The sequence below is a fragment of the Eptesicus fuscus genome, chromosome 9 (genome assembly GCF_027574615.1).
Source record: "Eptesicus fuscus isolate TK198812 chromosome 9, DD_ASM_mEF_20220401, whole genome shotgun sequence".
NCBI lineage: Eukaryota > Metazoa > Chordata > Mammalia > Chiroptera > Vespertilionidae > Eptesicus > Eptesicus fuscus.
The window spans coordinates 66,930,799-66,957,105 of NC_072481.1; the positions used below are offsets into that span (position 1 = coordinate 66,930,799).

The window sequence follows — 26,307 nt, forward strand, 5'->3', positions numbered from 1 at the left end:
AAGGTATGAGGTGATATCTCACTGTGATTTTAATTAGAATTTCTCTGATGATTAGTGATGTTGAGAATCTTTTCATATGTCTATTAACCATCTGTTTGTCCTCTTTGGAAAAAGTCTATTTGGGTCCTTAGTCCATTGTTTGTTTTTTGGTGTTGAGTTGCATAATTCTTTATAGATTTTGGATATTAACCCATTTTCAGATGTATCATTGGCAAATATGTGTTTTCTTTGCTTAATCATTTTAAACATCATAATTTCACTGTGAGACAAAGGTGGTGGCTTCATTGCTGGCTAATTGTCATGGGAGAGAAGTTTGAGAAATCCAGAGCACATAGACTGTCCAGGTCCTAGAAGAGAAGAAGGAAGTGGTTCAGATGGTGTCCTTATGCTCTTTCTGCCTCAGTCAGTGTCTTCTACACTAGATCCTAACACTGTGCCTTTTATTTTGAAAACCTGGAAAGCAGTTAATATAGTAAGGAAATGGTAACTGAGGCCCTGCTGGAAGGCAGCTTATATATTCACCCTTATTTTTCGAACACCTGGTGTTACAGGGTTCAATTTGTGGTGGGGGAAAATACATGATGATAAACATCAAGTAGTAAAGGAGAGAGCTGTAAATGGGTCATTTCAATTTTACAATTATATTAAAGTGCTATGGTAAAAGGGACATCATAGCACAATGTTAGTCCAAGGGAGACACTTTATCCATTCTCAGAAAGTCAGGAAATAAGAAATGGTTGGAGGAAAAGAGGCTTGTAAACATAGGGTATGGGGCAAGGAAGCCTGGGTATTTAAGGAAGACTGTGTCTTGTGTTCAAATGCCCAGTGTTATGAAAACACATACAGTGTGTGAAATTACGAACAGTTTGTTCATTCTAAGCACAAGAGTCTTAAGCCCTACACAGCTAAAAGAATTCCTGAAAGTCTGTGTTGATCTTAAAAATTTATTTTCTTCTAATTGCTCAGCTTTATAAATTTGAAGTAAGAATTTGAAGACCATTCCAGTCGACATCCCAGTAGACTTTATATCTGAAAATAAATTAGTGACTAGAATTTCAAGGCCTTATTGAGAGATTAAAAAAAAAAAGATTAAGATGAACATTTATAGTTTTTGTTTTCTGCTGTAATAAATAGAGTCTTCCTGTTGAGCTGACTTACGGTATTTCAATAAATACTTTGATCCTGTCATGGGAACATTGTCATTCCAGGTATTTTTATTTCAGTTTCATCTAATAATTGCATTTATTTATGTTTGAATTAATAATAATTTATACAAGATGTAACAGACACAGAATATACAGTGTAAGGTTCTTTATCTTCTCCCATCTTACCTCAACTCTGAACACCCATTCCTGTTGTGTATAATATAGAAGTTTATTTCATATTTTTCCAGAGATAGATAATAATATATTCACATATTCATTATGTTCTAAATTTAGTCATAGCAATTATACACACTTTCTGCAACTTTATTTTCACTTATGATGAATCTTGGGGATTTCCAATATTAGGACAATGAGAGCATCCTTTCTGATTTTCGTGACTGTAGATTATTCCTCTGTGAGTACATCTCAAAATTTACCTGACCAATATCTGACAGAGGGCATTAAAAGTTGTTTCCAGACCTTTTGAATTGTGATAGTCCACCAACAATTATACTACTACATATGATATTTTCAACTTGGGTAAAAATGTCTAAGATAAATTCTTAAATGTAAATTTGCTAAATCAACATTATTTGCAAAATTTAAAATTTTGATGTATATTTGCACCAATTTGCCCTCTCACTGGAAAATATGAGAAATTTCCAGTTTCCTAAAATTCACAACAACCTTTTGTCCTATCAAAACTCTACTTTCTGGACCATCTAAAAGGTGACACAGTTACCTCCTAGTTTTACTTTGCCTATCTTTTAATCTAAAGCTATATATGTTTATTCTTTTCTTACATGTTTGTCTATTTAGGAATGTGGTCGTTGCTCTTTGCTTGCCAGATTCATAAGAGCTCATTATAGTTTAAGACGTGATCTCCATGACTAATACAGATTGCCAATGTCTTCATCTAACCACTTGTCCTTTTGCTTTACTGAAACCCTTTTCTATGAATAAATCATTATCTTCTAACTTGTTTGCCATATTTTATTTCTCCTCACCCAAGGATATTTTTTTCATTGAGTTTCAGTGAAAGTGGAAGAGAGAGGGAAATACAGAGAGAATCACCAATGTGGGAGAAACACATTGATTGGTTGCCTCCTGCATGAGCCCTGACCAGGGCCCAGGCCTGGGAGGAACCTGCAACCTAGTATGTGCCCTTAGCAGGAATTGAACCTGGGACCCTTCAGTTGGCAGGCTGATGCTGTATCCACTGAGCCAAACCAGCTAGGGCTGTTTTCCATTCTTTAAATGTTTTAATTCAATCAAAATAAAGCGGGTGTTTTGAATATCAGACTGTGACATTCGTTTAAATCAGTATTATTAAACTTTTCTTAAATGAAACTATAATTTTACACATGTTTTCAAAATGCTCCAGTCTTAAGCTATTAAAACATAAAAAGCTTGTCCAAACATTTGGAGACCATTTCAGTCGACATCCCAGTATACTTTATATCTGAAAATAAATAAGTGACTAGAATTTCAAGGCCTTATTGAGGATACTTACGAAAAATTCTTTTATAGGATACTTATGAAAAATTCTCACCAGATTTCATAAAGGAGCTTAATCATCTTTGATGAGCGCAAGTAGTGCTGCAATTACTGCAGGGTTTGGCAGGTTTGAGAACATTGAAGAGTTGTTTTCATGTTTTTCAATATCTTTTGTCAGTTTATTTACTTGTTTGTTTATTTTTTCCAACATCTTTATATTTTGTTTATTTGTTTATTTTTAAAGTGAGAGAGAGAGAAAGAGAAACATCATTTGTGGTTCTACTTATTTATGCATTAATTGGTTGATTCTTATATGTGCCCTAACTGGGGATCAAACCTGCAACCTTGGCCTTTCAGGATGGCACTTAACCAATTGAGCAACCCAACCAAGTCCTCAGACATCCCTTTAAATTCTTTAGTGGGTAGTTCTTCTTGGGTCTGTAAAAAGGAGAGAGTTCCCTTTGGAAAATCCTCAAGTATCAGCACTTTGTATTTAACAATGCCAGAAATTAAGCACATGTTTTATTTCTCTACTAACTTACACTCTCTTTGATGAGTCTGTCAATATTTCCAAATGTTTGGACAAGTGAAGTGAGAATATTTATGATTTATACCTTCCTTACCATCTCACTGGGATGGGGATTGGTTGGGGCTAGGTTAGGCCTGACAACTACCCTAGGAATTTGCTATAGCCCTAAGGATGCTACTTATAACTAGATGGGGTTTATTTATAACTAGAGGCCCAATGTATGAATTTGTGCCTGGGTGGGGTCCTTTGGCCTCGCTGGTGATCGGGGCCAATCAGGGCCAGCCAGCTGGTGGGAGGGCTACAGGAGGTTGGCTGTGGGTCAGTGCATGTCATAGCGACCGGTCATTCAATCGTTCAGTCTTAATGGTTGCTTAGGCTTTTATATATATATATATAGATTATTTATTAGTTCCGCTTAAGTAGGATGACAACACATGTAACAATTAATGGGAACTCCTGACTCTAGAGAACACTGGTTATCAAACTCCAGGTTGGGACAAAGAATGCATTGTGCTCTAGTTTTATAGAATGAAGCAGGCTGATCTGGAAACTAATGCAGCAAATTTTAGGGCTTTCATTATTCCATATTTCGTATCATGTACAATCTGATACTTTCAGGACAGATGGATCTATATCAGGTCTTTTTGGTGGGTGCATCAAACATCCTATGAACTAAAGTCCCATTCACTTGAGGCCATAGTGAGGCCCTATAATCACTACAAAGCCAGTCCAATAGCCTGGGGCATGACAATTGTACCCTCCAAGCTCTAATACTACAAAAGGTGCCCAGACTCAAAGATGTAGAGCTTTAGAATGATCCCATTAACTTGAGATTTTACTGAATCATTTGCCTTTGCATTTCCTTGAGTGTTTATGACTTCAGTTAAAGTTCTGCCCTTCCCTTCATGAGGAGTCAGGTTGGTGTCCTTTAGGTTTTGTCCACACCCCACCCAGACTTACCTCCATATTTTGCTTCAGCATTCTTTCCTGATTTCTCAGTTGCCTTTCTATTGCTGTCTTTATATTCTTCAGCTGGACGAAGATTTCGGGAGAGATTTTTTCTTGATCCTCCATTTTTTGTGTCTGTGTTATCACCTGCTGTTCATTTTCCACTGCCTGCTTGTTGGCCTGCTCAGCTGTTTCACAATGTTTTCCAAGAGGGAAGAAAATAATAGATATACCTAGCTGTACCCTTCAGAGGTAAGAAACTGAAGTGACTTTATAAAGGTAGGGAGGAATCTCTGTATATTCTTACTAAAAATACCAGCAAAACATATTTCAGAATGTGATGAAAAGGCACTGATTATCTCAGTGAGCATCATTGTTTTATTTATTTATTTATTTATTTATTTATTTATTTATTTATTTTTAATGCTCATCTGAGGACATGCTTCCATTTATTTTAGAGAGAGAGGAAGGGAAATGGAGAGAGGGGAAGAGAGAAAGACAGAAAGAGACAGAGAAAGAGAGAGAGAGGTGCATTAAAGGGCACTGCAGGAACCTCTCCTCTCCTCTGTGTAGAGAGCCCTCCCCTATACCTGCTAGAGCCTTCTCGCAAGCACTGATGGCTTTGTCAGCCTGAAAAATGGATTCCTTTGTTGCAGCTTGTGACTGCAGGAAGCTCTGGAGGACCTCCTTTGCCTAAGGAAACAAGAAAAAGCTAAGACTCTTCTTGCTGGGAAGTCAACTATAATAATAAAAGCATAATATGCTAATTAGACCCAACGCCCTTCCTGGATATCATTCCGGACAAAGCCGCAGTTATGAGAAAAGACTAGGTCCCAGGTGCCATATGGAAGCCGGTGCTGGCAGCCAGGTGATGGAAGGCCTAATCTTGCATGGATTTCGTGCATCAGGCCTCTGTTTGTTCAATAAAACTGCAAATTTGACTCTATAAATTCTTCATCCTTTTAGGATCCCACAGTGGTTTATTTCCTTTCAGAGCCACAATAAAAAATCCAACATTTTTAGTTAAAATAAAACCCTGTTTGGCAACCTCTTTCCTAGCTCTTCAGTTTTTTGTCCTAATGATGCCAGGCATCCACCCTCCGCTCCCCATCCCCCATTACAGACAACCAGGTTAATATGCAATCCTACAAACACTCTTCCTCCATTGTTTGTAATATCTGCATTCTGTTTCTTCTGACTGGTTGTTCATTTACCCTTTCTTCACTCAGATATAATTCATTGATACCAAAATTTATAGTTTCTACCTGCTCTTTCAGAAAGCTTTGATGAAATTTTTCTGAGATTTGAATGGCTGCCAGTTACACAGACCTGCCCTACCATATTATCCTGAAGATTAAGTTGATAATCCATACTTAAGAATATCCTATCTAATAAAGATGGAATATACAAATTGACTGTCAGTCTGTGACAAAGATGGCGGTGCCCAAAGCCAATAAGGAGCTAATATGCAAATTGATGCGACAAATATGGCTGCAGCTGGGCCGGGTTACTTGCGTTGTCACCATGGTGGGGGGTGGAGGGAGCTACAGGAGGGCAGCAGGTCTGGAGCGAAGGAGTAAGGCAGCTACGGCCCGAGCAAAGGCCTGGGTCCAGGTTCCAGAGGGAAGCTGTTGCCAGCAGCCAGGGGAAGGAAGGCCTATTCTTGCACAAATCTTTATGCATCAGGCCTCTAGTACTTAATATACTTGGTTTAGTAACAGTGTTCTCAATATATATATCATCCATCATCCTCATCATTATCATTAACATCATCATCTTCATCATTGTCAACATCACTATTTGTGTATACCTATTTGATAATCATTATCCCACCACATTCAATTGACTGTTTATATTTCTTTTCTTAGGTAAGGTCATAAACTTCTTGAGAATATTGTTTCTTTAATTGTGTATCTATTGTACATAGCACAAAATAATTACATTGTTTCCTAAATAAAAGGCATATTCTCTTCAATCTAAATTCCTGACAGTAAATTTCATATTTGGGAAAACATATTTTTGGTTTATTTAAAAGTATTTGACTAATGTACAGATATCGTCACACTTTGCTGTTTATTCATAAATGGTCCTATGCCCTTAGATTTCTCAAAAGAATCAACAAAGACCCTTTGACACCCATCTGCTGTTCTTATCCCCTCTTTTTATTCCTCACCTTCACTCCTTTCCTGGGTACCAGGTTATAGGAATGTTCAATCTTGTCCATTTCTTTTACGTAGAGATTGTATCCTCCTGGCACAGAGAAAGTTCCTCTCAAAATGTTCTTCAACAGTGGCTCTGAAAGCTGTTTAAGTTGAGCCTGGCAATATTTGGCAGATGCCTTTTCATTCTGCAGCAAGAAAACTCCCTTCTTTTCCTCCATGGTGCCCTGCCACAGAAATGTGGAGAAATCCAAAGGAAAGAGGCTATTAGAAAAGAAGGGAAGGTCCAACTGTGATCCTCTTGGAAGAAACTGTCTGATGACATCAGAGTAGACTTGGACATGGAAAAATAGACCAGGATCAGGAAACCCATTTTAGTCCCAGGTTAGACCAATTCTTGGTTTGACCTGGAAAAAGTTCCTTAATTCCCATGGGTTCAGGCTCAACACTTGTGAAATGATAGGATTGGCAGACAAGAACTCCAAGATTCCTGTATTTTTAAAATTTGTGATATAACATTATATTTGTTTCAGGTGTATAACATTATGATTCTAAACTATTTGTATAGATTGCCAAATGATCACCACAATATCTAGTAAACATTGGAAACCTTACACAGTCACAAGAATTGTTTTTTCTTTGATGAGAATTTTTAAGTTAGACTGCTGGCAAATTTCAAATATGAAATCCAATATTATCAAGGTTCCTTTATCAGTCATAAGATTAACCGTGGTCCATCCATCGACAATGGACAATGGGAAGTGCAATATGACTGGAAGTAAACTTTCCTTTGCAAACTTGGATTGCTATGGGTAAACATATACACACAGTAAATCAACTGCCTGCTAATTCCTCAAAAATTATTTCAATAAGTGTTTAATTGTGCAAAAATATAGGAACAGAAATCATTTTGCTATACGTGAAAAATTACAATCCTGGTGGTTTTCTTCTGTATGAAGTGACAGTTTTGTAACTAGTAATATTGTCAATGACAGATTCAAAGACAAGGTGAAGGTGCTTAAGTTAGGCAGAATTACATTGTCCTCAAGAATTATTTCCCTTGTTTCCCACACACTGCAGTCTCTAGGCCTGTGAATATGATAAATATTAATCTTGTGATTGGATTTTTATATGGCACTGGCTGACATATAAAGAGATGGAGATTGCTCAAGTGTGCATACCTAAACACATAGCTTTTTTTTAAAAAAAAACATATTTTATTGATTTCAGAGAGGAAAAGAGAAGGAGAGAGAGAGAGAGAACCATCAATGATGAGACTGAATCATTGGTCAGCTGCCTCCTGCACACCCCACACTAGGGATCGAGTCCACAACCAGGGCATGTGCCCTGATCAGGAATTGAACTGTGACCTTTAGGTTCACAGGTCCATGATCAAATACTGAATTACACCAACTGGGAAACACATGAGCTTTTTAAGGGTAGATTTCTCCAGAGGGTAGCAGAGAGGTAGTCAAAGATATTAGAAAAAGGATGAATAGTAAACTACATAGTCCAAACACTCACATGAGTTCAAATGTCTTTTTCAATGGGAAACACATGAACTATGGGTCAAAAGGGGATATCTAGGCATCAGTCTGGAAGAACAGGTATTAGGAAGGATATATGCTAAAACATATTACCACAAGATTCTTCAGGAACTCCTGGTTGTCATCCTTGAAGGAGTTCTCCATGAAGATTGCAATGGCTTCCTTCTCACAGGCTGCATGCTGGGACAGCAGTTCCTGCAGGGTGTCTGTGGGGAAGTTCACTCTCTGGGCCATCTGCTCGCTGTAGTGGTCGGCTGCCTTCTGCACAGCCACTGAATTCTCATGCTCAGCCAGGGTTATCATTGCATTTTCTAAACAAGGCACTGCTCCACTGTTGATGGCATCCACATAGGCCTTTGCCAGAGTCCCCAGCCCTGAATGACACAAGATATTCAGAAAATGGGCTAGAAGTTCTCACCCACTGTTTCACAAGCTTTAGATCATCATTCTAAAAATTACAAAAATTTTATTGAAATGAAGATTTCTGAAAAAACCTGAGTATATCGCACACATTGAACTGCAGAGAAACATGCTGTAACAAAGGAGACTCACGATTTCCAGTGACAATGATTCTCCCTCTGAGGGTCTTGGGTTTTGCATGTGCAAAGATATACTGACAGAAATTTTTGGATTGCTCCTGGAAACTGATTTCTATTTGATTTTCTGACACTTCCTCCATATGAAGTAATAATTTTTTGTCAGTTGTAGGCCGGTCAAAGACAAAGCATTTTCGTCTTGGAAAGAACATCCTGATATTCTCTCTAGGCATGTTGGACTTCTGGATTTGGGGATCCTTGCCTGTAGAAAAGAAAAAAGAGCACTGATTGGTGAGACAGTCTTTAAGCAAAGACATTGATGATTTTCATTTCAAAGGGTCTGCATCGTTGTAACTCTGTGTGCTTGCATATCTCCTTTTATTTCCTAATGCAAATCAATCTAATGTTAATCTCACTAAAACATAGATTTTTTTTTTATCCAGAGCCAAGAATAAAAGTAGTACTTCTGAGGAAAAAGGAGAAGTATTCATTCCATGTGAAGAAACTTACTATTCTTCCACGGTGTCCAATGCTTGAATATTTATTAGATATTTTTGAATGATAGATTATTCCCCAAATTTGTCAGAAATACATTTGGTATTATAGTCCTAATGTCAGAAATACAATATGGGCTCTAAAGTAAAGACAAATATTTCTTGGTAGATATATGAACATTTATGATATTGTTAGGAAAAACACCATGTGGAGGACAGACAATCCTGAGAATGATAAAGAACAATTTCTGAAAATCAGAGTGAAAAATACATACAATATAAATATATTCTAAGACTTTTGAGAAGTTATGATCAAAGAGTAAGATTAACCTAATCCCACTTGAAGATCTCACTTGTTCTCTATATTGGATTATATTGGATGTGACAAAGTCACAAAGAATAATGCTGGGAATATATCAGCTGTTCAATAAATTATTTTAGAATGAATAAATGAATGATGAAATAAGCAAAAATGGACATTCTTCCAGGTACCACCCATTTTTCTATCTGCTAAATGTACCCTGAGTAATGGATTTATTATATTAACATGATAACAAGCTATAGAATGAAGAGAGTGATGTTATAAGAACATGAAGAATTTGACAACCTTACTGGAATGATATTTAAAGGACTTTAGGGGAAATCATCCTAGCTAATAAAAGAATAATATGCAAATTGACTGTACCTCTGCTGCGCCCACAAGCCAAACCCACCAGCCAATCAGGAGCTAATATGCAAATAAACCCAACCAAGATGACTGCAGCCACAGAGAGCAGGGGGAGGCTTGGGTTTCCCCGGCAATGGAGGAAGCCAAGCTTTCTTCCTGCCCTTGCCGGCCCAGGCCTCCACTCAATGCTACAAAGTTGCAATAATAGAAGATAAATAAATCCCAACAAAAATTATGGCAGCCACAGAGCTGGAGGGAGCAGGAGGCTTGAGTTGCCCATGGAGACGGAGGAATCCAAGCTTTCCGCCTATCCTGGCCTGCCTTGGTCTCCACTCCAGGCTACAAAGTTTCAATTATAGAAGATAAATAAATCCCAACAAAAATGGCTGTGGCCATGGAGCGAGCAGGAGGCTTGGCTCCGCTCCACCTACAAAGTTTCAAGTATAGAAGATTAATAAATCCCAGATACCAAGGCCTCCGCTTGAATTGCTGGGGGCCATGGCCAGCCTGCAAACCACCACAGGCTCCTAGCCCAGGCCACTCCATGAGCCAAGGGAACCCCTATGCTGATCTTGGACACCCTTCAGGGCAAACCAGCTGGCCCCCACCCATGCACCAGGCCTCTATAAAAGAATAATCTAATTAAAAAAATAAAAGAATAATATGCAAATTGGCCATCACTCCAACACACAAGATGGCTGCCTCCATGTGGTCAAAGATGACTGTCCCCATGTGGACACAAGATGGCCATCACAAGATGGCTAGCAGGGGAGGGCATTTGGGAGGGACCAGGCCTGCAAGGGAGGGCAATTGGGGGTGACCAGGCCTGCAGGAGAGGGCAGTTAGGGGCAAACAGGCTGGCAGGGAAGCAGTTAGGCATCAATCAGGCTGGCAGGGGAGTGGTTAGGGGGTGATCAGGCTGGAAGGCAGAAGCAGTTAGGGGATTTCAGGAAGGCAGGCAGGCGAGCAGTTGGGAGCCAGCAGTCCTGGATCGTGAGAGGGATGTCCAACTGCCCGTTTAGGCCCGATCCCACTGGAATTGGGCCTAAACGGGCAGTCGGACATCCCTTGAGGGGTCCCAGATTGGAGAGGGTGTAGGCTGGGCTGAGGGTCACCCACCCCCTAGCCCCCATGCACGAATTTTGTGCACCGGGCCTCTAGTGTAGACTATAAAAATCAACTACATGAAATATATTATCTAAATGAGTCATTTGATATATTTGTGATCCTGTGTTAACTGTCATCCATAGTGATAGACATTTTTCTCCAAATAGAAGCAGAGGAGCACTAAACTTAATTATTACAAAAGTATTTGAACATTAGGAAGACTTAGCTATTGGCTGTTATATTCAATTTTCTTTTCATGATGCCAAGTTTCCTAAAATCTGTGGTCCAACACTGGATTCTCCACTTTCTCAATCAGCTTAACATTTGGTCACTGGAGTAATTTTACTATTAATAACAACTGAAACTGCAACCACCTCCAATAGCCATATCACCTTTAGCATGGGCCACAATGCAATTAAAAAATAAATATTGACTTAGAAGTGCTGAATGAAAGGGCTCAATTGATCCCACCTCCTAATGAACCCTCTACCACCCAGACCGTCCTCTGATACCTGGAACCAACTCCAAGGCATTCTCCAGGTACTGATCTTCGGTAATGGTGCATCCATCTAACATCAGCTCCAGCATGAAATCCCGTACCACCCAAACAAAGTCTGGAAAGAAACTTGCAAACTCGGCTGAGTCATCTACTTTACCAGAGCTGGGAGAGGACTTTGTCCTGATTAGCTTTGTTAGTTCAGTCACATAGCTGGGATCTCAGTTAAGGATTGAGAAGTGCCCCAAATCAAAATTTCCAGATATCACCCAGAAACAATTATTATGAACATTCCTATTCACCTGTGTCCCTTTCTCCTCAAACATCATTATGACATGAGGAACAAATAACAAAAACAGTAACAAAATTGTCTTAATTTCATTCCCATAGACTCCCTGACACATGGAGGTCTGGTTCCTGGAAGGATACTACAGCTGCTCCAGGGCCTGATGGTTGATGCTGCTCATGCTGTTGTAGATAAGCATGCTGCTCAGAAGCACGGCCAGGGCAAAGATCCAGGAGTCATTTTTTGAGTCGCCCTAGAAAGTGCATTACAGCAGGGTATTGGGTATTTACTCTTCAATCACCCATTCAGTTGTTCATGCACTAGGTCAGCTCTACTATAACTGAACAATAGGGCAAATAACATACACTGTGATGACAGTTAAACCTCATTTTTGAGTATTCACATTGACCCCCCTCAAGGTCTGAGTTCTTTAGCAATTAAAAGGAATAAATTACAATGTAAATGTGTATCAAATGTTTAAAACTGTCCCAAGAACATGGAAGTATGCTATGATACATGATTAATGATTTATTTGACACTTTCTCTTGACCCTGAGCTTATTGGTGACACAAATGCTACTCAATTAATTCACCAACTTCTCATTGTGCATCTAAAAAATGCCAGATACCACATTTAGTTTTGTGGACATAAAGTTTCATAGGGAAATCTCTGACTGCCAGAGATGATGTGCTGGAGGTGCAACTATACATGGCAACATGGCAACATGTAAATAGATCCAAGGTGACCAACTCTGCCAGGCGTGCAACCCAATGTTATAACATAAAAGACAAAGGGGGAATGAAAAATCCAGAACATTTATTCTGTGATTTCAGGGCAAGAAGGGATTATGTCTGAATGAGATACAATCCCATTACTTGAAAGTAGCAGGGCTTTTCTTTAAAGAACAGACAGAATGTGGAATTGTGGAGAGAAAGAGACCATGTAGAAGCCAATCAAAATTGTCAGAAGGTATCTTCACACAAAGATACTGCAAGTTTATTTTATTTTATTAAAGTAGTGGTTATGTGTGTGGTAGAAATAGATGATGAGGCCAAACATAACAAACACACTCAGGGTAAATCATGAGTGACTATGCAATAGAATTAGATACTGCTAAAAACCTTAGAGTTATAAGGACAGCAAGTACTTTTGCTGCTTTCAGTTGACAGTTATGTTTTGGCTCCTTTTCAAATGTAATCAGCTAAAAAGAAGAAGGTTTAGTAAACTACAATCTGTTAGCAGTCAGTTACCATCCTGGGCTTATATTGAGGTGATTATTGAGTACTTTAAACCTAAATTATGCTCAGTGCAATAAGCCAGTCAGAGAAAGAAAAGTATCATATGATTTCACTCATATGTGAAATCTAATGAACATAATGAACCAACAAGCAACACAGAGGTAGACTCATAGATAGAGAGCAGGCTGACAACTGTTGGAAGTGGGTGAGGGGATGGGGGGTAGAGGTGGAGGTACTGAGAAAAAAGGAAAAAAAGAAAGATTTCATGGACAGGGCAACAGTGTGGTGACTGCTGGGTAGAGGTGGGAGAAGTTGGGGGAGGGAACAGTAGGGATAAATGGTGATGGATAGAGACTTGACTTTGGGTGGTACATACAATTTAGTGTACAGATAATGTGCTGTAGAACTGTGCACGTGAAACCTGTATAAATTTGTTAACCAGTGTAACTCCAATAAATTCAATGAAAAGTTAATATTAAAATTCAGAATATCTAAATTCCTGCCTGCCCCTACTCCTTTTTGGGTAATGGAAGCCAAAGATCCACCCTCTTACTTTTAAATTAAACTCTGGCTAATATAAATAAGGTCACAAGATTGACTGCAACTAATACAGTGAAGACAAAATACCTAAAATTATCTCATTTATAATGCTTTTGGTGGGTCTAGCTCATGAATTTATAGAAGTCAGGGAGGAATACATCTGCAAAGCCCTGAGACTTGGACTAAAACCTTAATTAATGTGTATTATGTAGCTGAAGTGTATCTGGAGATTATTTAAATACCAGGATCCCAGTGCTCAATTAGAAAACACGAGGTGCTGCCCGCCCTCAAATCGCCAGTCTGGCCCTGCCTCCCCCTCTGGCCCTGCATCCCTCTCAGGCCCTTGATGCCACCACAGCCACTGCTGATCAGGCCCTCCCCTAGTGCAGGCTCAGGGAGGCCCCTGCTGCCCTGCCCCCAACACTGCGCATGCAACCTCCTCCTGTCAGATTGACCCGTTATGGTGTGCCAGTTAATTAGCATATTTCTCTATTTTATATATACAGAGAAATGTTATTTAATGAAGCCCCATTTTTATGTTTCCTACCTTCAAGAACATCAACCTTAGTCACCTTAACTACTAGATGCATTTATCTGATAATTATAGCTTCCTCCAGGATGTTTTTCTTATCCAGAATACTGGTTAAATGTGTCACTCCTTGTATCCATGGTACCTGATACTTGCTGGAAACAAATCAGTTTCAATAAAAGAGAGATGTTGACAGAAAGCCAGGAAGGCTGGTCAACAACCTTAATTGCTCTAACCACTCACCCTTTAGTTGAGACATTGTTAGCTGAAGCAGCCTCCACCTTTGTTTTTCCCATGTAAATTTCTGTTTATCCTGGCTAAGATGTTTTCCCCAAAGCCTCAATAAAAGGGATGGCAGGGCCAGAGCAGTGAGTAGTTCTCCCACTAGAGTTGGACAACCGCCTGGCCCCCCATTTCGCCAAATTGAATTTCTTCAAGTCTCCTTTCATTTGTGTGCGGCCCTTCTCCAGAACTCAAACCCTGAACCGGAACCCTGGACCACGCGGGACGTGGAAAGGGATTCCTACATTCCTGATAACACTGCATATTTCTTATCTCCCAACTAGGCTCTGGGCCTTTTCCTCAAGCATGCATATCTGCAGTATTTAACACAAAATCCTAGAATTTAGATGCCAGTGAGTGTTTGTTATCTTCCTAATAAAGAAAATATTGAGTGTTCAAAAAAGATAATTAGACCTTATTATTCTTAATTGGATTTGTAGTTTATAGAAATAGATCATAGAAGTTGAATTATGGTGGCAAATTAAAATGGAAGTGGATTATTAAGAACAAAGAAGACTCTCTACTTTACCGTTTCCATATTGCCCAGGCCCTCAGTGTCCAGAAGTACCAGAGTGTGGTCTGGCTTTGAGGGGTGGGGTACACACCACATCCAGATGCCCTTGGTTTCAGACCGCACTGTGGAGCCCAGACGGAAACCTGCAAAGGAAGAGGAGAAAGCGTAACAGCAGATAGTCCAGGCTGCCCATAGGTTACATTGGTTAAAATTATGGGAATGTGTGTGCAAGCTTGGACTAAGTTTGCTTTCATTTCAGCAAGAACAGCCTATCCAAACTTTACACATGTTTAGGACATTCTCTAGAAACACTTTGGGTTTCCTATTCACTCCATACTATCAATGGCTCAAGCTACGTCACATTACAGAATTATTATAAACTCTATTGACCTTTACCGTCTTTTCTGACACTGAAGAGCTCCCTTCTCCTTCAGGTTCTGGTGGAGTTCCACCAGAGAGGTTATAAAACCTAAGATGTTCTGCATTCCTACACAACATGTTAGTAGTTGATTGTTTGCTTAGTAATACAGAACCCCCAGTTCTTCCAGTGAGAAAAGGTAAGTGTAATTGGAAAGCATACCTCTCAATTATTAGAGGTAAATTCCACAAAAGAAGTTATCAACAAGGGGAGAGAGTAGTAACCTGGTCTTACTCCGGGATCTTGACTGGGCAGGAATCCTTCTTTTTTGTTTTTGTTTTGTTGTTGTATGAGTTGGGTGGGAGTCAAAATTCAGGTGTTGTTGTTTTTTCCATTTACAATTTACTTTCACCATTATTTTGTGTTAGTTGTACAGCATAGTCATTAGATAATCATATACTTTGCAAAGTGTTGCCACTGATATTTCAAGGACTCACCTAGCACTCTACACAGGTGTGTTATATATTGATTATACCTAGGTGTGTTAAAATATTTTGAGGATTGGGACTTCCTCAGCAATGAGACATAACCTCATTATTGCCTGATGTTATCATGAGTAGAATTAAAAGCCTGGTGGCGGAAGTTCTCAAATGATATCTATCTCTCTTAGGGTACTCAAATCTTTATTCCTTAAAAAAGGCCTATCCCAAGAGACATATAAAAACATGCTCAATGTGACTAATCATCTGAGAGATGCAAATCAAAAGAACAATGAGGTACCATCTCACACCTGTCAGAACTAGTGACCCGGTGTATGAAATTTGTGCACATTAAAAGGGAATTAATTAGAGGAAATATATTAATATTGCTATTTGTCCTTTCTCTATAATAAAAATGTCAGAGAAGAAAGAAAATTCATAAAACATATATGGAAATCTTCCTCCTGTCAGAATCTGGGGCACACCGCAGGACCCAGAGACAAGTCCCCACCCACCCACACATGCCTCAAAATCACATAAGACCCAGACCTAGACGGCCCCACCCCCATCAAGCCCCGCTGGGCGGGGGGTGGGGTGCAGCTTCAGGTCCCTAGGCCTCGGGCAACGGGCATGGCCCAAGGTCCCCCGGCCTGGCACCGGGGCTGGGGGTGAGCCTTGAGATCCCCTGTCAAGTCCCACTGGGTGAGAGGGTACAGCCTGAGATTTCCCATCAAACCCCACTGGGCGAGGGGCACTGCCTCAGGTCCCCTGTCAAGCCCCACCAGTTGGGAGGTGCAGCCTCAAGTCCCTGCTGATTGTTCATTAAGGCTCATTCAGGAACTCGGCCTCCACTGTGGGCGCAGCCATCTTGTGTTAGTTATGGGATCCCCGCCACTGCTGTGGGGGCAGCCATCTTGTTATGGTGTGATGGTCAATTTGCATATTCCCTTTTTATTATATAAGATATTATATAGGATGACTATCATCAAAAAATCAACGAACAACAAGTGTTGAAGAGGATGTGGAGAAAAAGGAACCCTCTTGCACTGGGGGTGGGAAGGCAGACTGGTGCAGCCACTGTGGAGAACAGTATGGATTTTGCTCAATAAACTAAAAATGGAACTTTCATTTGACCCATTAATCCCACTTCTAGGAATATATCCAAAGAAAACAGAAACACCAATCAGAAAGAATATATGAACCCCTATGTTCATAGCAGCACAATTTACCTGTACCATAGCTAAGATTTGAAAACAGCCTAAATGCCCCTCAGCAGATGAGTGGTTTAGAAAATTGTGGTACATCTACACAATGGAATACTAAGCCTTAAAAAAAGAAGGGATCATTATCATTTGCAAAAGCATGGATGGAACTGGAGAGCATTATGCTAAGTGAAATAAGCCAGTCAGAGAAAGATAAATATCACTCATTTGTGGAATATAATGAACAACATAAACTGATGAACAAAAATAGAACCAGAGTCATAGAAACATTGAACAGACTGCCCAACCTATGAGGAAAGGCGAGGGGTGAGGGGTAAGAGATCAATCAAAGAACTTGTCTGCATGCATATGAGCATAACCAATGGACACAGACAGGGGTGTGGGTGAGGGCATGTGCTGGTGTATGGGGGTAGCCAGGGAGAGGTCAGTGGGGGAATGAGAAGATTTTTGTAATACTTTAAACAAAAAAGAATCTACACTAATAAAAGAGTAACATGCTAGCCCTGACCAGTTTGGCTCAGTGGATAGAGCATCAGCCTGCAGACTGAAAGGTCCCAGGTTCGATTCTGGTCAAGGGCATGCACTTTGGTTGTGGGCACATGCCCAGGGGGAGGTGTGCAGGAAGCAGCTGATTGATGTTTCTAACTATCACTCTCTCTTCCTCTCTGCAAGAAAAATCAATAAAATATATTTTTAAAAAGGTAAAATAAATTTTTAAAAGAAGAGTAACATGCTAACTGACCGTACCTATACAACGCCCACCAGCCAATTAGGAGTGAGGATTCAAATTAACCTGACAAAGATAGAGGGTTAATTTGAATACACAGGCGCTGAGCAGCCAGTGGCAGGGCTGGACACTTGGGTCATTGCCATGGTGACGATGCAGGCGTTCTGCACCACCCCAGCTGCTCTGGACCTCTGGGCAGCATGGGAAGGCGGAAAGGTGGCTCCAGGGTGGAACAAAGGTAGTGCCAGCAGCCAAGGGAAGGAAAGCCCATTCTTGCACAAATCTTCATGCATCAGGCTTCTAGTTTTTTTAAAAAAGCCTATGAATTAATTTAAGACAGGCAAGGAACAGTGTCCCCCTGATGGGTGGCCCATAAGTTCTCTACAAAAAAGACCAAGACAAAATGTTTTGTTGGAAGCAAAAGATTCTGAAGCAAAAAGAAAAGAGGGAGAAAGGAAGAAAAGGGAGAGAAGGAGTGAGACAGAAAGCAAGAAACACAGTAAGAGGAAAATGAGAGATATTTCTAGGAATTGGCATTCAGCGTATTGAGTTTGAATTCGTAATGGTGCAGAGCTAATGAGACACAAAGGAAGACATTGGAAAATAAAAATGGTGTGTGGTCTTCATAGAGAGAAAGGAGATATAGGACATGGGCATATAGCTCTAAAAAGCATAAAGAACAAAAAATGGCAATCTAATAGAAAAGAAAAATGACCTCTGGAAATAGAAAATACAAAGAGTAAATAAATATGTGAAAAGATGTTCAAACTTATTTGTAATGAGGCAAATAATATATAGCTATACAGTCACCAGATCACCAAATTTTAAGTCTTTTACAACATTTTTATTAGGATGTGGAGAATTCTCAATTACTGCTAATAAACATATATTGCATATAAAATTTGAAAAGTTGTTTGAAAGTATCTAGAAAGACAGACAACATATATACTCCATGACCCGGCAATTTTATCTCTGGGTCTGTCACACAAGGTAGTTTGTGTACATATGCACCAGAATACACAAATAAGATTCATGTCAGCAGTATTCATAAAAGTAAAAACCTGGAAACAAAAGCAATGTTCATCGACAACAAATGGATAAATAAATGCTGGTATCTTCTCACAATAGCAATAATGTAAGATAGTGAAAATAAATTACAGATACATATGACAAACTAGATAAAACAAATAATTTTTTGAGGAAAAGAAGCAAGATTCCAAAGAATATCTAAATGGACTTCTCTTTATATAATATTTAAGCTATTCTTACAAATGCATAAACACCTTGTAAAACCACTTTTACAAAAGAAGAATGAAAGCATGCACCATGAAAATCAAAACATGGGTGAGCTCTAGTGACCTGTCAGAGGGTATGTCTAGGGATTATGGGTGCTGGTGATGTTTTATTTTTGCATATGGACAGTGTTTACACAAAGGATCACTTTATGTTTATTAACTTTGTATACATGTATGTTTTGTGCACTCTTCTGTGTTATAGTTCACATATTAGAAAAGAGTCAATAAATAAAAGATGGTATAATTTAGCAAAGTTTTACTCAGAAGTGAAGGAAAAATTGGATGGTGGTCCCATGGAGACGTGGGATATATAGGACATACTGTTGTCTATTGTTCCTTCCATCTCTTTTTGAAAGCAGGACATGTTCAACATTATTTGTGTACTAGTTGAAAATGCCCTAAAGTTTAGGGCAAAAGTGATGGGAGAGAAAGGAAGGGAATAATTGCTGGAGCTGAGCTCCTCAGCAGAAAAAGTGGATGGGATTAAGAATAATGGGTGGATCTTTGGATAAAGTTGGGGAACCCCTTGTTACTGGCACAAGAGTGAGATTTTGTGGAGCAATGGGGTTTAATATATTTATTTCATCAGGCAGTTAGAACTTTTCTTCAGTGGCAGGAGTTAGTCTCTTTTTTAACCTGAAGGAGATGTGATCAGCCTCTGTTATCACTGTCTCCAATCAAATGGCCCCACCCCAGAACAACACTCACCATGGTTCTGTCCTGCCAGGCGGTTCATCAGGTAGGATTTTCCTGTCCGATACAGACCTGCGATGGCCACCACCACCACAGGCTGAGAGATCTTGTCTAGAATTTCCAGTGCTGTTGGGTTTACTGTCAGCTGATTATTCTGATTTTCCACCAGACAGATGGGGTCCTTCATGGTGTATTCAGAGGCCATGGTGAGCTGTAACCCAGAGGAACAACTCAGTACAACACAAGGTCCAGAAGTCATATCTAATGGTTACACAAGTCACATGCCTGTCAGCTCTCTACGAGTATGTGTACAACTTATAAGTCAGATTCCTATATTTTGTATATTTCTAAAAGATAAGTATTTAGCCTAGTGTGTCAAGGCCTGGCACAGATTCCTTATGTACATTATCATATTGGTCTTTAAATAAACCCTAATACAACCTTGCCCATGTGATGCTTAAAAGGAATAGAATAAGCAAAACAAAACTCTGATGATGGGGCCATGAGAACATTAACATATTGGGGGCAAGTAGAGGCAGAATGGGACATGCAGGAGATGAGGAGTGACCACTGAAGATACCCGGAGTTCCAGAGTGATTTGGTTTCTTATTAACTGCATATATTCTCTGAGTACCTACCATGTGCTGGGCACTGGTCCACGTGCTCGGTATCAAGGCGAACAAAATGGATACCAATTCCTGCCTCATGGATCTCTATTCTAGTGAGATGAGATGGACAATACAGAAAGCAAATAAGCAGCATGCATTGTATATGTATTTTAGATGATGGAAAGTGCTTAGGAGAAAACAAGCAGGAACTGAGATAGGGAGCATGGGGGCTGAATTTAAATAGAGGATGGTCAGGAAAGGCCTCTCAGCAAAAGAGAAATAAATGTGCTCTGTGACCTTGAGGAGGACAAATGTAGTGAACCCTGGGAGCTGTAGCAGTTGGAGGAGGGGAGACTTTCAGAGGAAAAAGAAGGCAAAGAATGAGGCTTGCTCTCAAAATACCATGGGACAGATCTTTAGAGAACCCAGTTACAGTTATGAATGCAGGAATTCCTTTATTTAAACTAGAATTAAAAGACTTTTTCTTTTTTTTCAAATTTCTGGGCTGGCAGGGAAGAGAGGCTGTAGCCAGGGTGTTTTAGGGTGCCAGAGCTGCCAGAGTGCCGTAGTTGGGAGAGGACCTACTTTACTGTTTCATCACAGTGGGCATTTCATACAATCAAGGGACAGAAAGCAGTCAAAGTGCTTTGACTGTCCCTTCACTTTCTCAAAGACAATCCTACACAACATTCATGTGCTCCCATGCTCTCCTAGGTGTGTGTATTGGAAAGAATAATTTTTCTGTCTCAGTTTGTTCTTCCATAAAATGGCAACACTAAAAATTACAATCTCTTGGTCATTACCATCATTAGGAAGATGATATATATGATGACATTTATAATGCTCTTAAAATCATGTGTTGCATACTGAATCTTATGTTCGTATTGATTAAAAATGAGTGTCTTAGAGGGCACGGAGGTAATGTTCTAAATGAAGGTGAAGATTTGTCTTTGGACTGAACAGTGACATCTCTTGATCCAGTTGTGACCACGTGAAGGACACATCTCATGAATCGGACTCAGGCAGGACAGAAGCAGCAGTAACAGCTGGGAGGGAGGACACTGAGGGGGATGAGTCCTGTGGGAGGAACCCAGAGCTGCCCTGGGATGTCGGAGCATATTCTGGAGTGGCTACCAGGGTTCAAACCCCAGGTTTCAAATCACTTGCTGTTAGTGAGACCTTGAAAAAGAAACTTACCTCTGTGAGCTTGCAATTTCTTATAAATATGATAGATAAAGCAGGAATTCCTGCCTAACTCATCACTATACAGACTGGTAACACACAGGGTCTCCATAATTAACAGACTTTTCCAGGATTAATGTAGTGTTTAACAATGAGCAAGTTAGGCAATGTATTGAAATGTGTTAATTTGTTCAGTAAAGCTGCAAATTGCCAAGAAATAATATGTCTAAAATATTTTTCTCATAAAATAACATAAAAATTTTAAACACACATTCTCCATTCCATTTCTCTGTTAGTATTTGTGTGTGTGTGTGTGTGCGTGTGTGCGTGTGTGTGTGTGTGTGTGTGTTGTTGTTGTTGTTTTCTTTTCTAAAGGTTATTGGGAGCAGAGGTGGGGAGCAATCATTAGTCTTCTACTGCTATGTTTTCAGCAGGAGGAATTGCAGAGTTTTTTTCTTGGACTGAATATTTAAAATTTTGGTAGGAATAAATGACAACAAAAATTTTTTTAAAATGCAAGTAAACTGAAATACCCAATCCAAAAGCTGTTAAGTTCAAATAAACAAGTAAAATGAAATAATTCTCCTGTGTGGAGTTAGATAGTTTCCAAAGTTACTCCTCAGGAGAGTCAGTCATCTGAAGTGATGGTGAAAACTACCCCAAGCCTTGACTTCTCAGCAAGTGTGACAGGATATTCTGAGATGGTTCTTGTATGGACCACACATGAGAAACAATGCCTGGTGAACAAACACTATTTGATCTTATAGTCATTTCTAACAGTTGGTGATGAATTGAATGATTCTATATCACACAGCTTTGTGCTCTTGTTGGAATATTAAGTATTGTTAAGTACAAAAATAATCAGAGTCAATCGTTCAGGATTTAAATTGTTTGTAAATTAAGGACCACCTTTTCTCTCAGTTTCTCCAGTGCTTGGAGGAGGTGGTGGTCCTGGTGCTGCTGACAGGAGACAAGATCTCAGCTGTCCTAGCTCTTCCCTGTCTCTGAGGAAGGACAGAGAGATGGAGGAGGAACCAGGAGCCTCTACAAGTGGGTGTGGTTCACTCCATCAATCCCAGGAAGGGTTTCGCCCCTTTTGGCATTTGAGGGCGGATGTGTTCCTCCTCCCCCCAGGGAGGGCTGATTGTGTAGCCTTGGGAGGGTGCCAGAGGGGCAGTGCATCCTGTTGACAAGGTGGATGAGCGCTGTTTTTTTTCACAGAGGCCTCTCATCCAAAGGGGAGGCCTCGGCTGCAGGTAACCGGACCCAGTACTAGCAACCTGCTGCCCCCTTACCCTCCAGTGTCAAGCCTGTGATTCCAGTGTGAGTGTTGCCTTTAGGCACCTGTTGTGGTTGATGTTAAGGAACATGGGCCTGGAAGAACAAGTCCAGGAGGGAACCTACATGTGTTGGGTGCTGCAGACAGGGGGGACAAGTTCTCAGCTGTCCTAGCTCTTCCCTCCCTCACTCCTCCTTGTCTGGCTACTCCAGATATCGACTGTTCTTTTTAAAAGCTGAAAATCATGCCAGATATTGCAGCTAAGTAGTTAAGGGTCGGGTTGATTAGAACCAAATGAAACTTGAAAGGACACCCGTTCTTTTGCTGTAAGAGAAGTAGGTGAGGAGTGAAGTTCATGCCAAGCCAAGGAATTCAGAGGCAGAGTTTCCGGAAAGCAAGAACAAAACTGCTTGAAAGCACAGAGAGGTCAGATAAACAAAACATTAGCTTTAGCGATGCACCACAGTGTGTTCTTTAAAGAGAAAATTTTTAGTAAAGTGGTGGGGCCAAATTCTACTTAAGGGGTAAGAAAGCCGTTGGCACTAAGACATTGGATCTAGTGAAATTGGGCTATGGTTTATTGTATTTTATTTTTAAGAGTTTATTTTCAATTACAGTTGACATTCAATATCATATGAGTTTTAGTGTACTACATAGCTGTTAGACATTTCTATAAGTTAGGAAATGAAACACCTAATAGGTCTAGTACCCACCTGGCAGCCTGCATAATTATCACAATATTATTGACTACATTCCCTAGGCTGTACTTTATATCCCTGTGACTACCAATTTGTATCCTTAATCCCTTCCCCATTTTCACCAGCCCCATTCTTTCCTACCTGGCAACCAGAACCTGGGTTACTTCTAAACCAAGAAATCCACTCTGAAACAAAGCTTATATGTGTGTCTAAAATGTATGGTGTTTTCAAAAAAAAAAGTTCTTACCTATATTTTCTCCTCAGTGTAGGTTGAAGTGTTTTCTGTCACTTCTCTGTCTTTCACTGGATGGTTGGGCTTTTATTCACTTGTCTGATGTCATGTGACTTCCCGGAATTTCTAAAGACCCGTTAATTAGAAGTGAAGGGTTTAGAGTAATGTAAAACTGAAAGCACTGAGTACAAAGCAATGACTCAAAAAAATAAAAAAGGAACTTCTGAAAGTTAGGCAAACCAGAGGGTTCTTGTATTTCACTGATTTTCTTAACTAGTTCAGTTTGACAAAACCTCCATTCCTGGTTCCTGGTGGGTGTGGTCAACAAGATGTGGTTCCCTCTTCCCTCTTTCAAGCAGGGTGGGTATGTCACTGGGAGAGGCAGGCCACCAATATTTCTCATTCCCTCCAACACTGAGTTGCAGACACTGGAGGCTGGGGTTCCCAACCTGCACCCAGCTCCACTCATAGAGTGAAGGCTCCAGCTGATGCCTAGCAGGCTGAGATTGCCTTGCCTGATCACCCTCCCTCTGGTTGACTTGTAGGAAGGAGTTTCCAAGCTGGGAGAGGCAAGTGGGGAAGACTAGAGGCTACCACCCCTGCCCAGGGGAGGAGCAGTGGCTCAGAGATATTTGTCCAGGGAGAGAGGCAGTGCATAATCACAGAGATCTCTGAAGTACCCCTCCAAAGAACTCATTTTATTGAAACTGTGTAGGGACTTGAAGAAACTTTATTGCTAGCAAATTGACTTTAGAAAAAACACAAAAGGAGATCTTCAGGCAGGAAGCAAATGACCTCAGATGGTAACACAAATCCATATAGAAAAACAAAGAGAACCAGTAAGGGAATTTTGTAATTATTAAAGACAGTATAAATGCAGATTTATTTATTTTTCTTCTCTTAACTGGTGTAATTATAAAAGACAGTATAAATGCAGATTTCCTCTTCTTTCTCCTCTTAACTGATTTAAGAAGCAATTGTATATAATTGTATATAATTGTATTGCAGGGCTTATTTCATACTTAAAAGTAATCTATTTAGCAAAGCAGAATAAAGGAGGTCAGTGGTTGCACAGCCTATTGAAATAAAGATATGATAGGTGAGGTTAATGTGAACTCATAGGGATACAGAGAATCAGAGATTGTAAGAAAGAAAGTTACTATAACTGTTGTGGAGCGAAAGCGAGTAAACAACCACTGGAGTCCAGACCAAATTAAAATTTAGGGAGCCTTTAATAACCGGCAGGCTGACTGCTCTCTCTCCACGCAGCAAGCCCAGAGAGCAGTCCAACCCTTTGTGTCCGACCGTATTTAAACCCATTCACTACCTCCTGTTTTTGCAGAGCAAACAATTTAAAACAAAGTAGTTTTTCTTAGGTAATGTCAACATGTCATTTACAGGGTCCTGGCACCTGGTGGAGTAAATAACTGCATCCCGTTATCAGGAAACTTGACAGTGATCTATCTTATAAGGCTTACTGGCCTCCTGTTCTCAAGACAACTGACAATAATTTATCCTGTAAGGCTATTTTGTTAGTTGCAGCTGGGATTTATGGCCAAGTCCACTAGGAGGAAGCATGCTCAAAAATTCCCACTCTCTAACATAACAAACCCTATACATTTATTCTTTCTGCTTCAGCTTTTCTAAAAGATAGAAAATCATATGAGTTAATAATTATCAAAATGTATTGTTAGGGTTGTTACATATATAGATGTAATTTGTACTATAGATGTAAAAATAATAGCACTAAATGAAAGTAAGGGGGAATAGAGTTAGTTATAGGAGTAGCTGTTCTATATTTCACTGGAATTAATTTAGCATAAATTTCACTGGAATTAATTTAGCATATTCTTTTTTATTTTATTGAATTTATTGGAGTGACATTGATTAGTAAAGTTATATGGGTTTCAAGTGTACAATTCTATAATACATCATCTCTATATTGTATGTTTACCACCCAAAGTCAAATCTCCTTCCATCACCATTTATGCCTCCTTTTTTCTCTTCTACCTTTCCACCAGCTTTTGCCTCTAGTAGTCATCATACTGTTGTCTATATATGTGAGGGTTGTTGTTTTTTTCTTAAACTCTTCACCTTTTCCACCTAATCTCTCAATCCCCCTTCCCCTTCGAGGTCCTGGAGAGTATTATGCTAAGTGAAGTAAACCAGTCAGAGGAAGACAAATACCATATGATTTTACTTATATGTGGAATCTAATTAACAAAATAAACTAACGAATAAAATAGAAATATTCATAGAGACAGAGAACATATTGAAGTATGGTTTGAGAAATATATATATACTAGAGGCCCAGTGCATGAAAATTCATGCACTGGAGGGGGCGATCCCTCAGCTGGGCCTTCCCCCTCTCACAGTCCAGAAGCCCTCAGGGGTGGGAGGTGACTTGGAAATCAGGGGGAGGCAATGCTCCCATCACACCTCTGCTGCTGCCACTGCTGGCAGTGAAAGCCTTGGCCGGCGCTGGTTACCTGAGCTTTGGGCAGCCCTGGGCAGCTGGGGGGCTGAGGTGCTGGGAGACTCCGGAGGCAGGTGCGCAGAGCGGCCATACCTTCCTGGGGGTGGGCGTGGCCGTGCCACTCGCCTGCTGCCCTGGTGGGGCTGAGGGGAGTGGGCGCCACCATCTTGTGCTGTGGGCGCTGCCATCTTTGACAGCGTGGCAGTCAATTAGCATATTCCCTCCTTATTGGCTGTGGGTGCTGCCATATTTGTGAAGGTATGATGGTCAATTAGCATATTCCCTCTTTATTATATAGGAGAAATATATATGTGTGTATGTGTGTGTGTGTGTGTGTGTGTGTGTGTGTATGCTGAGTGGCCAGATTATTATGACCACATGATGTTTGTAGGCAAATTAGCCATACACTGCATCATATGGGATATGGAAGCCGAAGGCCTGTTTGAACACCTTTGCTGTCTGCAGTTACCAAGATAAAACATCTCCAATTTGCACAAGAACACAAGGATTGGATAGTTGAGCATTGGAAAAAAAGTCATGTGG

At 40.1% G+C, this 26,307-nt stretch overlaps 1 protein-coding gene across 1 annotated transcript; it reads right to left on the reverse strand.

The window, feature by feature from the left end:
• Window positions 1–2,690: 2,690 nt before the first annotated feature.
• On the reverse strand, window positions 2,691–23,360 carry LOC103304270 (guanylate-binding protein 4-like). Its single transcript, XM_054720795.1, has 11 exons — window positions 23,304–23,360; window positions 19,305–19,500; window positions 14,530–14,657; window positions 11,555–11,664; window positions 11,142–11,338; window positions 8,378–8,623; window positions 7,919–8,199; window positions 6,293–6,505; window positions 4,710–4,812; window positions 4,132–4,307; window positions 2,691–2,853 (listed from the first exon to the last, which is right to left on the reverse strand). The coding sequence occupies exons 2-11, from the start codon at window positions 19,492–19,494 to the stop codon at window positions 2,716–2,718; spliced, it is 1,782 nt and encodes a 593-aa protein (XP_054576770.1). The 5' UTR covers window positions 19,495–19,500; window positions 23,304–23,360; the 3' UTR covers window positions 2,691–2,715.
• Window positions 23,361–26,307: the final 2,947 nt, after the last annotated feature.